General features: G+C 37.9%; 3 protein-coding genes across 4 annotated transcripts; 1 reads left to right on the forward strand and 2 right to left on the reverse strand.

Annotated features, from left to right (window-relative positions):
* Positions 1–666: 666 nt before the first annotated feature.
* Positions 667–8,833, reverse strand: LOC137709482 (UDP-sugar pyrophosphorylase). Its single transcript, XM_068448579.1, has 17 exons — positions 8,406–8,833; positions 8,196–8,300; positions 7,679–7,795; positions 7,313–7,453; positions 6,540–6,639; positions 6,031–6,158; positions 5,883–5,954; positions 5,689–5,753; positions 5,202–5,262; positions 4,982–5,099; positions 4,285–4,409; positions 3,811–3,887; positions 2,895–3,000; positions 2,598–2,657; positions 2,332–2,412; positions 1,548–1,787; positions 667–1,064 (listed from the first exon to the last, which is right to left on the reverse strand). The coding sequence occupies exons 1-17, from the start codon at positions 8,508–8,510 to the stop codon at positions 930–932; spliced, it is 1,836 nt and encodes a 611-aa protein (XP_068304680.1). The 5' UTR covers positions 8,511–8,833; the 3' UTR covers positions 667–929.
* Positions 8,834–11,357: 2,524 nt separating this feature from the next.
* LOC137710482 (uncharacterized) lies at positions 11,358–14,948 on the forward strand. 2 transcript variants are annotated; one of them, XR_011064978.1, is made up of 6 exons: positions 11,358–11,492; positions 11,948–13,293; positions 13,498–13,729; positions 14,136–14,218; positions 14,442–14,615; positions 14,823–14,948. XR_011064978.1 is itself a non-coding variant. In XM_068449517.1 (5 exons), exons 2-5 carry the CDS (start codon positions 12,034–12,036, stop codon positions 14,559–14,561), a joined length of 1,695 nt encoding a protein of 564 aa, XP_068305618.1. In that variant the 5' UTR covers positions 11,358–11,492; positions 11,948–12,033; the 3' UTR covers positions 14,562–14,731. The 2 variants fall into 2 exon arrangements, 1 of the variants encoding a protein (XP_068305618.1); XM_068449517.1 differs by lacking the exon at positions 14,823–14,948 and having other exon boundaries at positions 14,442–14,731.
* On the reverse strand, positions 14,748–16,007 carry LOC137710491 (NAD(P)H-quinone oxidoreductase subunit M, chloroplastic). Its single transcript, XM_068449535.1, has 2 exons — positions 15,482–16,007; positions 14,748–15,027 (listed from the first exon to the last, which is right to left on the reverse strand). Exons 1-2 carry the CDS (start codon positions 15,905–15,907, stop codon positions 14,839–14,841), a joined length of 615 nt encoding a protein of 204 aa, XP_068305636.1. The 5' UTR covers positions 15,908–16,007; the 3' UTR covers positions 14,748–14,838.
* Positions 16,008–16,240: the final 233 nt, after the last annotated feature.

Below are 16,240 nucleotides of genomic sequence, written 5' to 3' on the forward strand. Positions count from 1 at the left end.
TTTTTTGAAAATATTAAGGAGATTTTTCTGAAAAATGAGACTTGATGAAGAGGAGACACATGGCTTTTGTGGTAGTTAGAGGTGATTTAAGTAAACCGACTTATGATTTAAGTAATTAAAAACAATTGTTGTAAACTCAAAGATTTAAGAGCAATTTCCTCTTTCTTAATATTGCTTGTATTTGTATAAAATGCAGAAAAAGGACGAATTTTACAGACAACACCAATATATAGGGTTGGCAGAAAAACCTAACGAGGCATGATAATTGAGCTACAATCCATAACCGTCCAAAGAAATATTTGTTTAGAAAACAGAGGACTAAATGCCACCAATTGGTGAGCATTCTAGAAACTCCCAAAATCCACCATTCGTTCTCAATGCGGTTATCACATTGTTACATGATATTATCAACCATCATATTATACTACATACATTTATTTATTGTTATTATATTCTAAATTTATGACATATAAACCATACTACCCACACAATTATAAAACCTGAATCAATAACACAACAAGACGGTGCGACTTTAGACTCAAATATATATTTCCCAAACAACCCAATTAAAACGTTGGGTGACCATCAATTTTCCATTTCCATTTTTAATAACAATGAGAATAAAGGAGGAGAAAAGACAAATTCTAGAACGGCACGAGGGGGAGGTACGGAATTTAAAATTGGGAATCACGTAACCGACACAAAAACCTAATTCAGGTCTTGCCAAAAACCACATTTAAAAAGAAAATCAAATAATAATTTGAACCAAATTAAAAGAAAATACATTATCTGTGGCCCTAACACGAATAACATAAAGAGAGAAGCAAACGAAATAAAAAACAAAACAAAAGATAATCTAAAAACTTAGAAAATCCGTACCAAAGCTTTCACCTGAAAGACCCAACGAATTCAGCTTAGAAGACGTTTCTTCACTTCTTCTCCAGCTCTTCAATCTTGTTGATTCTGAAGCCCCTTGTTCTCAGTTCCTCCGGTACCGACGGATCTTTGTAATCGACGTGTTCGAGGACCCAACCCTTGTTTACGACCGAGCCCTCCACTTTTACCTGTCGAAAGGGCAAAACTGTTGTAACATAATACAGACTCACCCGCCCTTAAAGTATGCAACCTTCAACGTACTAAAACAACTTCCTTCTCTGTTAATTAAAATTCCCGTATTATGTTGAAAATGTTAATCCACCTATACGTACTGATGCCAAAAAGTGAAAATCCGCGAGATGACTAAGAATCGAAGGAAAGTCCGAGGATGTGAATAGTGAGAGTTGTGCTTTAGACCATCACAAACTTGAGTTGCAGAAAACAATAAAATTTGCGGAGAGTAAATCTTACGATATGGGAAGTTTGGGAAACTAGCACGGACTAGGATATTTGCTAACGGTAATGATATTTTTGGCATGTTCGGATTAGATGCACTGGACGTGTTCATGATTTATCTATAGTTAGAACTTGCAAGTAATATATATTCTGAAAAGAACTAAAGTTTGCCAATTTGCAACTCTCATATCAAAAATTATCCATTTTCGACATACCTCTGCGTCATCAACTGGGTCAATAACAAGAGCCCCATCCAAGGAGAGAGAATTGATAAAGACATTCCGGCCTTTGATAACCAATGTAGACCTCTGAGAAATTGAGCAGCTTCCACTGACTTTGCTTTTTATGTCTGTAAAAGTGATAGCCCATTTTGGCTTCCATGTTATACGAGGCCACACTTCTACTTCTTGGCCGTTGATCACCTGTTGTTCTGGATCAGCTACTTGGATTCCGGCCTGGGAAGCATAAAAGTAAAACACAAAAATTCAAACCGTGACAGAGGGAGAGGGATAGAGATAAGGGCAGATCAGCATCTCCAGACCGGGTTTTCAGAAATCACAAAACATCCCTAAACTTTCCCTAGGTCATCTTGTAGCGACTGAATAAAAAAGAAAAAATAACAAAAGTTTCAGACGAATTGGTGATTTGAGAATTTATCTCATGGTTCAATTGGGGACGGTCCTCTGTTGTTGGGTTGTTGTGAAGGACAGGTTAAATGCCTAACTTCTGATTTGATAAATGTTTAATCTTCTAAGGTGATTATAATCATACACCGTAGATGATAATATGGCCATAACTAAATTCTAAATAGCATATTGGGCCCTCGGATCCCTGGGGAAGAAGATCAAATTGATTCTTTTAAAAAATTAATGCACCATCCTCCGACTATTCCAGGCAATGTCAGGCATAATAATATTCAGAAACATGTGGGTGTGGTATAACAATAAAAGAAAGTTTAGCATCACGGTGTTAATTAAAATACCATCTTAATACAATTACCTTTCTGAGAATTAGGCTGTTTGCACGATAAACGAGCATTTCTCCAGAAGTTGCACTATGATATGGATTTCCCTTTGGTACCTTCAGTTAAATTCCAGCATAAAATTAGTAAGAAAATCAAACCAGCAACCCCAAAGACCACAACCTGCTCTGATAAAAGGAAGATATAGCACCATACTTCAAATTTTTTATTAAATTTGGCTGATTTTGTCATATGACATAAATGAAACACTAGAAATAACTTAAAGGGCACTAATTATACGTACCTTAGCAGCATCCTCAGGGTTGTTCTTCACAGGTGCATAAGCAAGCCATGGTTCCATTACCTAAGCAGTAAGCAGTGACATGACAGCTTGTTATTTGACTCAATAACAGCAATACTTAAAAAAAAATTGAAAATTTGTTACAATGCCACGGGGAGAAGCTATTCCCTTTTTCAAGCGAGAGAGAGGGCTGAAGCTATTCGTCTTAATAAAATAAAGGACCCATCTTGCACTAGGGAAAAAATGACCATGCATATAAAAAGGCTTAAAGGCATAATCTCAGGCCAAAAGGATAATTACCGTGAATCCCACCCTAGCAGATGGAGGCAAAGTTTTTGGATAGTCTTGCATCATACACTCTAAGCGAGTTGAGGACTTAAATGAAGTCTTGCTAGCATCTTTATATCTACAGCAACAAGGGAAATACCGGATACGATATTAGTGGAAAACAATTCTCACTATTCTCTTGTACTAGCAATCTAGCAAGTACTTTTAGAGTAAGAGAAATGAAAAGTATATCATATATCTCAAGACGTAGATGGAAAAGGTATTTAGTTCTGGATTCTGGAGCAAAAGTTCCAAGGTGATGGAATTATAATGCTGAGTCTAACTTCTTATACAGCCCTATAATCCACAATCAAAAGGATCTGCTACTAAATGTGCACATAAAATGTATTACTTTATTACCAAGGATAAATATCATCTCTTCTTGCATGGAAAATGGAGATTTGTTACTTAATCCAGGCTGTCCAAGGTGTGGGTTCCCCTTGAATTAGGGGCAGGCCACACACTACCCTGTGCAAAATTTATTATCCAGATTATCATCCGCCTTCTCCACTGATACAGAAATGGAGATGAGCAAGATCCTAATAACTAGACATTCTATAGGCCAAGTAATTAAAGACCAAACAGTCCTTTTCGCACAAGTGGATAACAGTTTCCCACACATATCAAACTTCTAAGTGTTGACTTATTCGACTAAGCCAGGCAATCAATTTTCAAGGTGAAGTATAGCTACACTACATGCTCAGCAGAGCCACCCAGGCTAATATTTTAGACTACCATGCCCTAATGACTGAAAGAACTAAGAGAAAAGTTCTCGAAAATTATGAGAAACTTATAATCTCTTGAAAACAAGATTTATGCACAAAAATAACAAACTACAATACAGCTCCAGCAACAAAAAAATTAGAAGTCTAATCAAGGGAAGATTTACTTTGGATTAACAAACTCCTTTATTGCACCACCTGTTTTTGTGAGCTCCTCAATGTACGAACCAAGTTCCAAAATTAACTGCAATGAATAAATAAGCACAGAAGTTTCATTTGTAAGACAAATTTGGTCAGTATCAGTCTTACTCCAATTGTTGTGATATAAAAAAATATGTTGAACTCAAGGACACATCCATTAAAAACATTAGTTGATAATGACAACAATTTATCATATTAAAGTATATGGAATTTTCTATCCTTTATTAATTTATTGTTCATAGTATCTTTTTCCCACTTCCCGTTTTACCAGTTCTTCATGCAATATATTCAACAGCAACACTATTTATGTTGAGGATTGAATTATGATACCTCTCTCTAAGCTAAAATCATGAACTTGATAAAACTACTGGTGGCTAGAAAGCATATTTATTTTTGGAAAGGGTCAAGGGGATGAATGAAAATCTGTGCCAGAAGATTACCTGGTTGATATTCCCCGGGAATGGAGAATAGCCGGTCTCATTATTGACATCACCATCAGGATATCCAGTTGCTCTAAGCAGAGGATCAAGCTGGTTGTACTCCACATTGATCACCATCGACCTCCCTGAAGCAAGTTTTGCAGTTGAAGACATTATGCGTCATGGTTTATAAAGAAACAAAGGACTGTGAGACTAAAGTTTCAGAAAACATAACACTGTAGATTAAAGATATCTAGAATGCCATACTGACATATCCACATCCGACAAGTTCCTGCTACATGACATGTGATGTGAAAGACAAGTGACAAAAACCTTAATTTCTACTGTTTGGATATGGTAATGTCTCTATCATAAGAAGCAACAGGTGAACCAAGTACTGATTTTCTATTTAGGTATAACAAAACTAAGAAGTTTGTGTATCCAAAAAGAAAAAGGAATCCCACAGAAGAAAAGCAGCAACAATAGTTCATTCATCTTAAATATGGAAACAAGTTCATAAACCACTGGCTTAAATCCATAAGTAGGGAGTAAATTAAAAGTGAATTGGAATAGATTGACTCAGAATACAGTCAAAGTCACTTGAAAAATCTTTCAGAGAATGACTGCCATCACAGGAGTAAAGCAATTCCAAACCTAAAAAGGGGTTATAATGATATATCTTATAGCATTTATAAGGACAAGGAACCGTGTTACATACCATCAGCATGAGTAAGTCGGGTAATTCCTCCAATCGCTTCTTTTGCTTTGCGCGGAACGGTTAGGGAATTAACATGGTATTCTCTGGTAGCACTGACACCCAAGGCCGCTGGGATTGCCTACAAAACAAGAGGCATAAGGAGATAGGCTTCTGACTGCACATCCGACAACAACCCCTCAAATTAGTAGAAAATGTAGACGAAACCCGTAAAGCAACTAACATTGAATAGAAGTCCATTTGTATCTTGGAAGAACAAAACCCATCTCAAACCAGCATCATGCCTGTAAAATGATAAAATACAATCATATATCATGAAAGTGAAGATTGTCAAGGCATATATAGAAAGGTCATACATGCAGAACCTTTCAAGTTTCTAACAAGCAACTTCAGCCAAACTAAAGTTTGAAAAAGAAACGAATATTTTAGAAGTAAAGTAGCATTATCTTTAATCTTTATCTCATCAGGTAATCATCAGTCAGGGAATATTTAGCGCTTAAAAGTACTAACGAACAGAATGTTTGCAAGAGGCTCAACCACTCCCCAGCCATTCTTTGAGCACACATAGAAGATCAATTACCATATATGTCATGACCTTACGAATCCAGTGGACCAATCAGCATTTACATTAAGTAAAACCATAGAGAGGAAGTTATACACACACAAACAGATTCCATAAATTAGGTAAATATTCAAGAGACATGACGTACCAAACTTTTAGAAGGCCACTTGAGTAGAGTAGCGAATGCACATCACCATGCCCATGAGGCTTGGTCTACCAAAAAGAGAAAGGAAAGAGAAACCAGACAAACTTAAAATTCACAGAAAAGAACCGATTACAAAGTTCTTAGATCATTATTCACCCAACATATAGTAATTAATTAAAAATATAAGTAATTGTTACCTGAATCCTGTACTTGTTACGTGGGTCAACTGCAAGCCTGGCATCATTATCATCTAAGCATGCAACTTTTTCCTGCAACATTCTAGAGAAATTCATACACCATCTTCAATGAACTTTCTTCAGCAAAGCAGTAATGACCGTTATGTACCTGCTTTAAAAGATTGACTTGACTAGGTTCCATTCCAAAATATGAATTTGACTCCAAAAGCTCTAGTGTACGAGAATGTGTATCATCTGATGTCATTATAACAAAAGGAATTCGTGTTTGCCTTTCACCTACAAATTTTGGAAGAGATATTAGCTATGATTAAGAAGACGAAAAACTTAACACAATAATCGCCTTCACAGTGAATTCTTAGACAAGGATCTAAAGATAACTAACTGCCTTTCCTAATTAAAAGCCCAACCACTCTGAACCCTATATCCTAAACCTTAACGCAAAGAGGGAAGGTTCAACTATAGAACCCTGTATCACTAGTCTGAGAATGTTGCTCTCATACAAACTCTAGGTGGACATTGGATTTTGAAAAACTTGTATTTCATATTCAAAATATGCTAAAACATAGAAAAGGAAAAAGGACATCATAGCTTTTAAGGTAGCACTAGCATCCTACAAACTTTAACCACAAATCGTGTGATACTTAGCCAGTAACAAACCTGATGCAAGTTTAGAGCTAGCATCTTGAAGAGCCAGAATTGATTCAATATAATGCTGTAAAAAGCATGTTCCTGTGGTGGTCTCTCTGGGAAGAGCCACCTGCACAATGTAAAACAATAGGGTAAACAAGTTTAATCAATAGAGATTACATTATCATACACATCAATAGTTTGAAGTTTTTTCAAATGAGCAAGAAGGTAAGCTTTCACATTAAGGCACTTGCATGGATCCACCAAGTAAGAATAAATGCATGCTAATTTAGTACATAAAATGCCTGATATAATCATAGAAAATGCTCTAGTGTAGCCACAGACCAACAATGGCTAATGTTATGGAAATATTTGGTTGAGAAATATGTCCCCAAGATTAACTTACCAAACCTTGAGAATCCCATTGCCAAAGATAGATGAGAAATATAACATTCAAGAACAGAATAAAATGCATAGGCATCAATGAAAAGCTTAAAGGAGCACCAACGAGCATATGATTCAGATAGCTAATCTAACCATGTAAAAAAGGAGGGGCTGCTTGACTAAGAAGACATTTGGTTCAGGAGAAAGATACAGCATTTAAAAGATGCAAGTCAAGGAGAAGATACTTGAGGCTACAGAGGGGGGTAATGAAGACAGTAAGGAGAGGACGGGTAAAGCCGTCAGCAATTATTGGTTTAAAATTATGGTAAGTTGTCTTGAATCTTGATAGATGATATGCACTAGAAAATTTTGAAATACATAGAAAAGTAAGTGACCATGAAGGGTAGTAAATTATAAACCTTAATTCCATTGTATCCCAGGCGTTCCCCAAGCCCACCAGCAACAAGAACAAATGCAGCTCTTCGAGCTTCTTTAACACCTGACTCCTCAAAACTGATAAAGCTATCATCGCCAAAATTCAAGGACTCACCTGTTGGAACCTGAAAAGTCATTTCTCAAGTATCACTGTTTCAAGCTTTATATCGGTGAAAAATCATTAAATCATCAAATATTCTCTAAACAAAATAAATAGTATAGTGACATCAGCTGAAGCCATATGGATGGATGGTTTTATACAAATTATCCAGAATTATAAACTTTATCCAATATAGTACATGTTAATATGTTATCATATATTTTCGACACATTCACCAATATACACTTACCGAAGGTGTGAAACCATCAAATGGATTCTTTCCAGCTTTCGATTCAGCTAGGAGTTCTCTAGCAGTTTTGATATATGATGCCAAACCCCCCGGATAACTTGAATTGAGCCGGCTCACCTGTAGTGAATTTGCTGTCAGACAAAAAGATAAAAGGGCAGGGAAAAAATAAGGCTTTCCACATAGACCACCCTTCATAACATTACTTTAGAAAAGGATGAAAAACCAAAGGAGCCGCGAGTTTAATTTCCCCAAGTCAACTCTTAAAGCGTTTTTTTTTCATAAAACTTATAATTGTCACGGTGTTTTTTCAAATTTACTGAAGAAATATTTCTCTAAGAACCCAATATCATAACAATATTATGCAGAAAACAATCCTTCAATGTTATTAAATTTCTCTTACGATATCTCTCACTCCAACTGATATTAAACAGTACCCAACTGTGACTTGGATCCAATCTCAGATCCGGGAAAGAAAAGAAAAAATCTTTAGCAAATTGATACAAAAAAACCACCAAACCTGATCGAAAAAAGCTTTCTTTTCCTCGTCGTCGACGCCAGGCTCCGCCCAATGCTCGAACAAATGACTCTGCCCCGTCTCCAACATGATCTTCGCCAACTGAATCTGCAACTCCACCACCAGTTCCGATCAAACCCACATCAGAAATAAATAAATAAATAAATAAAAAAGCAATCAAATTGTTCGCAGAAATCACAATTGCGTACTCACCTGTTCGGTGCTCAGAAGGTGGAGGTTCTTCTGCAGATTGGGCGCGGAACCGCCGATGTCGAGGCTGGCGAGCTTTTCGGTTGCGGAATCGAGCGCGGAGGCCATTGTTGGTGGAAGGTCGCTGTGTGTTCGACGAAAGTCCGCAGGGAGAGTGAGAGAGAGTGATGAACAGTGGGAGGAATATGGAGGGCAGGAAGGTGGTGGTTGCGTACAGAGAAACGCAGTGTGTAATATGAGTTAGGCGGTTAAATTGGTGATGCGGGTCGCGAAAAACGTTAGTTAATTTCGGGCCCACTGTTTGCGTGGCGTGTCTGGCTGTGTGTTTTGTGGACGTGGGCGTCCGTTTCACGCCGTCGGTCTCGGCCGCCGGATTTGTTCGAAATTCGATGGTTTGTTTTGGAAAGCAAATTCTCGATGGGTCGTACAAAAGTATAGTTAGTTGATAAAATTGTCTTACTTTCCAAACCTGCTCTTAAATTATTTTATTTTGTTAGCCTGTTTGCAACTCTGGAGCGTCAAACGGTTTAACTTTTCACGATTAGAGATGTGCTAATGTACTTATCATTTAGATTACGTAATGTATTTTAATTCAAATGCAGATAATTTGAATGAGTGTGTACCAAAATTTATGGGTGTGTACCAAAATTTCCTATGGTCAGAGACCTAACATTGAAGCTGACAATGACTTAGGTACGTTGGTAACCTCGGACATGGAAACAACCACCATTTATTAAAGTTAAGTGGAAAGTTCAGCTCTCAACTCAACTTTAAAGATGGTTGATCTTTGTCTCCATTACTTGCCAGTTGGTAATATTCTCCATCCATCTAATAAGCATATTCTAAAAGCATATCATCACCGAAGAATCTCTTCACTTCTCCATTAAAATAAAAACAAAAATAAAAAATTCATGAAAATCTTTTCAGCTCTCCTTTACATTGTTTCAGCCGTTATATTGTCTCCCGCTTAAAGTTGCAACAAAGAATAATTCATGGGTGGTGTAATTCACGATTTTTTTTTTAATCTCTCACACACTGTCTGTTAATTTATGTGTTTGGTCTTCTTCAATTATATTCGGTCCGACAATCAAGAATTAAAAGAAATTTGTGAAAGATAAAGAGAGGTGTGGATAATATCACTCTAATTCATTGGTTTTCAATCACCAGTTGTCTGTCTGAAAGATGATAAGTGACGAATATCTATATACATAAATCTCCATGATTCTATGCTCACATATGATAAAGAATTGTTCCAAGCATATAATTGTACCTCTATATCTCATTCTCATCTTACATTTCTTTATTAACACAATTCTCCTCTAAATCGAGTTAAATATATACTTTGATATCATACCTTTTTGGTTCGATTGGTTCTTTCCAGTTTGGACTCTTAACTCGTTTGATTTTTTGGTTGGTGTTGCCCCATCATTACTTGAGGCTTAAGCCTAAGAGTGCATGACGACATTGGTGCATATAGAAACTTTGAAAGTGAGAGCGAGGCTAGGAGTGACAATGAGGTTAAAATTTTAGTGCTAGAAAAAAATTAGTTTAATCATCAACTAGCATTTGCCTACACATTTTTTGTGTATGAACATATTTTTTTAGAAAATGAGAGAGAGAGAGAGAGAGAGAGAGAGAGAGAGAGAGAGAGAGAGAGAGAGAGAGAGAGAGAGAGAGAGAGAGAGAGAGAGAGAGAGAGAGAGAGAATGTGGGGGAGTGGAAGGTTTTTGTTTTTGGTTGGTGGGTTGGGTTTTTTTTTTTTTTTTTTTTAATAATATAAGAGATATTTTAACATCACCTATAAGTGAGACTTCAATAAAAAACAGTAAAATTTGGACCTGTAAAACTACAGTATTGGCATCATTTTTTTTGCGTGATAGAAGATTAAGTTGCATTTTTACCCTTTTTTGATTGACAAAGAAGGTTTTATTAATTAATAGAGATATACGGTTTGTGACATCCCACATCGCCCAGGGGAGTGATCCTTATATGTATATTCCCATCTCTACCTAGCACGAGGCCTTTTGGGAGCTCACTGGCTTCGGGTTCCTTAGGAACTCCGAAGTTAAGCGAGAAGGGGGCTAGAGCATTCCCAGGATGGGTGACCCACTGGGAAGTTGCTCGTGAGTTCCCAAAAACAAAACCGTGAGGGAATGGTAAGCCCAAAGCGGACAATATCGTGCTACGGTGGTGGAGCGGGCCCGGGAAGTGATCCGCCCCGGGCCGGGATGTGACAATTGGTATCAGAGCCAATCCCTGGGCGGAAATGTGTCGACGAGGACGTCGGGCCCCTAAGGGGGGTGGATTGTGACATCCCACATCGCCCAGGGGAGTGATCCTTATATGTATATTCCCATCTCTACCTAGCACGAGGCCTTTTGGGAGCTCACTGGCTTCGGGTTCCTTAGGAACTCCGAAGTTAAGCGAGAAGGGGGCTAGAGCATTCCCAGGATGGGTGACCCACTGGGAAGTTGCTCGTGAGTTCCCAAAAACAAAACCGTGAGGGAATGGTAAGCCCAAAGCGGACAATATCGTGCTACGGTGGTGGAGCGGGCCCGGGAAGTGATCCGCCCCGGGCCGGGATGTGACACGGTTGGCATCACATAATTCATTAAGTTTTTTCTGCTAAAAAATTGTAATTACTAGTGGAATTTAAAAAGAAAATAGGGATTCTTTAGCGAAAAACAAAAAGACATCCTAAAATTGTGAGACATACATGTGTGTAATATTTTAGTAAGGACAAAGTGAAGGAATTAAATTTTATAAACTAAATTTGTAAATTAAATTTACAAATTAAATAATATGACTATTAATTATTGAATTATGATTTAAACGTTAATTAAAATATTTATTTTCTATTAATGATATATTATTTGATTTGTAAATTTGGTATCCTAACACATCTTTTTAGTAATAAAAAAAGTGCGCAGGGTCAGTGGAAGTGTTTTTGTTTGGTCAAGACTCAAGTGATCAGTCGAAGAGTCAGTCCCCAAAGCTCAGGACACAAGTCTTTGCATCTCTTTATGAGTTGTGTCGCCTCTTAGCCTTCTCTGTCTGTTCACTCTTCGGCTTTCAAATTTTTCCAACGAGGTAAGAACAAACACCCCAACGATTTTACGTTTTTATTGTTCTGCATTTTTTTAAGGAATTATTCTGCCAATTTTAAAGTCTATTTTTATGTTTGTTTGAGTCTCACAGATGTTGGGGGTTTCGTTAATTTTCTCAAAGAAAGTGTAAAAATTGGTTCTTGATTGGTTTTGCCTTTGTTTGGTTCCTGAGAAAACCCACGAAAATTCTGAAAGTCCTATGCTTGCTTACTTAAGGTTTTTTGTTGGTGGGTTTTTGTTATTTTGTTCAAAGAAAGTAGGAATTGGGATCTTTCAGTGTTTTTTCTTTTCCTGCATTTTCTCAGGAACCAAACAGGGCTTCTCTCTTCCCTTGACGTTAAAGAATTGTAGGTCACAGACTCACAATTCATGTTCTGGTTTCTGCTTTAATGATTTTGATTTTGTTTTGGTTTGTTCTTGTTTTTTCTGCCTTTTCAGAAAACAGAAGCTTGGTAATGCAGAAGTAGTGTGGGAGACAAAAGAGGGGTTTTTGTATTTGTGTGCTGGTAGCTGGTTGTTGCTAAATGGCGCCAACTACATTGATAAGAGAGCTCAACAGTTTAAAGAAGGATTTTGAGGATGGTATGGGTATGGGATTAGTTAGGCGGGGGAAGAGAGAGCGTGTGGCCGATAGGATATTTGAGCCCAATTCCTGCGGCAGTGCCACCAAGAAAAGAAGAAAGTGTAGTACTAAAGTTGAAGAACTGATACCGGATGAGGATTATGAGACATTCTTGAGTTCTTTAGCTGACCATGGCAGTGATGTTGATTATATTGACAATAGATGGGTGGATGATCGGAATGGTGGTGATGTCAATGTAAATGATAGGTCTGTGGATGATGGCGATCACAACGTTGAGGTTAGGTCTTTGGATGATGGTGTTGATGGTGGTGATGATGAGGATCCTGATTATAAGATACTCTTGGATAAATTGACGAAAGGTGGAAAGTCCTTCAGAAACAATAGGTCTGTGGATGATGGTTATGATGATGATGATGATGATGATGATGTCCATGCAAATGGTAGGTATGCGGATGATGGTGGTGAAAACATTCAGTCTCTGGATGATAGTCTTGATGATGAGGATCCTCAGTATAAGATATTCTTGGAAAAGTTGAGGCAAGATGGAAAGTCTTATGTGTTGGAAGCTGTTGGAGATAATGGGATATCAGAAGTGATCAAGTATGAACAAGAAAATGAGATACTTGACGGGCCCGATTTTGACACCCCTGAAACTTTGAAAAAATCTCAGGTGAAAGAGAAGCCTGATATTCAAAGCACTTTAAGGAGGAGTATGAAGAGAAAATGCACAAATTGCCTTAAAAATTCTGCTCTTCCTGTGAATAAAGAAGTGATTGCGAGCCCAAGAATTGTTAAGTATGATCTGAGGAAAGAAAACAGGGCAATTCTGGAAAACAGCTCGATGAAGAAGAAGAAGAAGAATGTAAATGAGAAAGCTGCAAATGGTAGCACACGGGGGCGTCCTTTGAAAATACCCCCTGTGGAGGCTGTTCATTTTACCATGCAAGGATGTGCAAATGAGAAAGCTGCTAAAGGTAGCACAAAGGAGTGCCCTGTTAAAAGAACTCGTGTGGCGGATCTCCGGTTTGCCAAGCAAGGATGCAAGCGTGGATTAGAAGATGAGGACTACACAAAGCTTTTAAGTTGTCTACAGTTTGATGATGGTAAAATGGTGTATTCACCTCCAAATGGTAGACCGGTGATACTGGATGATGATGGAGAGAGTTCACCTCCAAATAGAAGTTTTACTTCATTTACAGCTGTATGTATCTTCCCCCGTTTCAGTTTTGGTTTGTTTTTTCTATTTTATGCTTTACATGCATACACATACACATGCACACAGAGACACATCACGGATGAGCATTTGTGCAAGTACATATACGTCTGTATATGAGTGATTTTATTGATTCGTAGTATCTGAAATTTGTCTTTTGCTGGTTGTTGTCAATGCTTTGCAAATTAATAGGTGGATGTAGACAGTGGGCGGTGCGTTAAAACTCGTGATGCAAGTCATTCGCAGTTTAGGAAGGGGCTTATGGATATTCTGACCAGGCCTTATGACTACGAAGAGTACAGAAGCCTCTTGAAAGAAGCGACTCACCGAAAGCCATTGGGGCACGACAGAAATCTGCGCAATAGAACAATAACCTGTCCAGTTGAGGGGAAACTCGCACCTTCATATCTAAAACAGCACATAGGTTGGTTTTCTTTATTATGCATGAGTAAAGGAGCATAGCATCAATTTACTGTTATTTGTCTTTCAACATTTTTTATTTCCTGTTTGTCTGAATTGAATTTTAAAACAAGATATACAACACTTAGAAGTTTTAAAGCTTAAATGCTCAATTTGTTGAATGAAAGTAGGTTGAGATAATGTTTTATTGAGATTTTGTGGCTGCCGGATTCTCTCATATTTAAGAAGGATTTTGTATATGACACCACCTGTATTTGTGTTAGAACAGTTAGATGAACTGAAGCAAACATTGAGAATAGAATTTGTTCCTTACCAAAAGTACAAGGATTTAGATCCTTTTCTTTATACTGTTTGTAACCTTTCAATTTGATTGTATTTTATTTTAATTAATTTGTCTTCAAACCTTGCAGTTCTGAGAAGAAAGATTACGGCAGCTCGTGGTGACCGCCCTAGAGTTTTGAATCTCTTGCGGGGATTTTTCTACTGGCTGAAGGTTAGTTGTTTTCTACTGCCTTTACATTGTTGTTTCTGTGTTGGTAAAATCACACGTTGGCATGCCTTTACATTGTTGTTTCTGTGATGGTGTATGACTTTTGCACGCGTTACTTTGCATGTGAGGGCCAGTGTTGCGTACATGTGCATCCCAGCTGATGGGTATTGGATTCACGTCTAGTAACGCTCTTCTAATTTGTGTAATTATTGTATATTTTTGCTAGAATGTGGCCCAAGATGAAAGCTTCTGTCCTTGGAACGACTCGTCTTGTTTGAAAGTGCTGCCACCATCTGATAAGAAGGCTGGACTTACAGAAAGGGGACTTGAAGGCAAACGTAAGTAAGAGTTCATGCATCATCTTCAGATTCCGATGGAAACAAGTTTGACAAGTACATTGGTAAGATTTTAGTATGTAGATAATTAGGGTTTAAAATAGGCTCTGGTTCAGGAACCTTTCCCACTTTTGGAGTAGAAAATACTAACCATATGTTAAAATCGTATTCGACTCTGTCTCCCTCCCACCCTCCTTCGCTCGGATATATGCAGGGGAAGAAATTAACATATCAGAATCTAATCAATATAAATATTCACCATCTTTTTACAGCCAGTGTGTTGAAATCTTAAGACTGTTGTACATCTTGCGGTTGAATGTCATTGTTATTGAACATCATGCGAGGCTTGCCCATGCTGAAGTTGAGGACTCTGGCATCCATGTTGTACTTTATTTCCCCATCGTATAGCAGCTTCCTTATGTAGTGCTCGATGTCCGAACCGATCAGACGGAGAGTGTACTCTGTCAATGGAGCTCCCTGATTTTTCACATAGAAATGTTAATGTCTCAACAAGAAACAAGACATTGAAACCCTAGTTACAACTTCAAATGTAAGAAACGTGGTTTTTCTGTTCGGTTGAATTTAATGCAAAGGAAAGAGGGATACGGTCCAACCTAATGTTTGTGATCACATTTACAAACTATAGCTATAAAAATTACGGAAATCTGTGCTAGCTTGATATGCATTGTTGATCAATTTTTCTACGGTTTAAGGTTTTGTTGTTTACACGACTTGATATGTACATCATTAACATTATTTAAGTAATATTATACTAATAAAATTATGCGTTCCAAATTTTTGATGAATAATGTAAGTTATTGTCGTGATATCGTTAACACAAACACGATACAGATATAAATGAGTAACCACACATACAATGAAAGAGCACCAAATGGTTTTTCAATGGACTCAAAATCAAAGCTTCTCTTACCTCATAGTGATCCACAAGCTCCTGGAAGTAAGAGTAGACCTTGTTGCAGGACTCAGAAGTCCACACAAACTCATTGGTGGGGTCCAGAATAATAGTAAGCTTATCCATCTGAGTCTGGTCGAAGGCGCAAGTCTCTGGGTCAATGTAAGCTGCGTAGATCCTGACGTGCCTCGTGGCACTGCTCAGCCAATCCCCACCGTACTCCCTCCCCATGTTCTTGCTCTCCACATTCACCTGCTTCTCCACCGGCCTCAGTGGTGTGCCTCCCGTTCCCAGCACTTTCTCTGTCCTCACACTTTCTCTCTCCTCCTGCGACTCTTGGACTTCTGGCTGCTGAGCTGCTACGGAGAAATCCCTTCTCTTTTGGAGCTTTTTTTTGCCACCAAAATAGCCCAAGAGTGGAAACTTTGCCATTGTTGCTGCCATGGCTGAATGTAAATAGGCTACGGGCCAAATTGTTCAATCCTTATATTATGTGGTTTAAGTGAAGAAATGATGTTGCTTTTGGGTGCTCCAACTTTTGCGAATTTGTGGGAGGCCCCAACGAACATTGATCCACTTATTTGTGGGGATAAGATTTCTTGTTTTATACTTGGGAGCTTGAGTTGTGTGTGGTTAAAATAAACAGAAAATTAACAGCCATCAATTCGTAAGTTGTAGCTAAAATGTTGACTTTGTAGTAACATAATTGCATATGATTTTATTGAGTTACAGAAAGATTTGACGTGTCGAAAAAGTGTCCGATAACTATTTTAAAAT

Source organism: Pyrus communis, chromosome 1 (genome assembly GCF_963583255.1).
Source record: "Pyrus communis chromosome 1, drPyrComm1.1, whole genome shotgun sequence".
Taxonomy (NCBI): Eukaryota; Viridiplantae; Streptophyta; class Magnoliopsida; order Rosales; family Rosaceae; genus Pyrus; species Pyrus communis.

Excerpts from the sequence above, each read along its gene's own strand:
- LOC137709482 (XM_068448579.1), bottom strand. The coding sequence starts at position 8,510 with ATGGCCTCCGCGCTCGATTCCGCAACCGAAAAGCTCGCCAGCCTCGAC. Across the intron at positions 5,955-6,030 it reads AAGTCAATCTTTTAAAGCAG|GAAAAAGTTGCATGCTTAGA; the intron begins GTACATAACGGT and ends AGAATGTTGCAG. Across the intron at positions 3,888-4,284 it reads TCCCGGGGAATATCAACCAG|TTAATTTTGGAACTTGGTTC; the intron begins GTAATCTTCTGG and ends TATTCATTGCAG.
- LOC137710482 (XM_068449517.1), top strand. The coding sequence starts at position 12,034 with ATGGCGCCAACTACATTGATAAGAGAGCTCAACAGTTTAAAGAAGGAT. Across the intron at positions 13,294-13,497 it reads GTTTTACTTCATTTACAGCT|GTGGATGTAGACAGTGGGCG; the intron begins GTATGTATCTTC and ends GCAAATTAATAG. Across the intron at positions 13,730-14,135 it reads ATATCTAAAACAGCACATAG|TTCTGAGAAGAAAGATTACG; the intron begins GTTGGTTTTCTT and ends CAAACCTTGCAG.
- LOC137710491 (XM_068449535.1), bottom strand. The coding sequence starts at position 15,907 with ATGGCAGCAACAATGGCAAAGTTTCCACTCTTGGGCTATTTTGGTGGC. Across the intron at positions 15,028-15,481 it reads AGCTTGTGGATCACTATGAG|GGAGCTCCATTGACAGAGTA; the intron begins GTAAGAGAAGCT and ends GTGAAAAATCAG.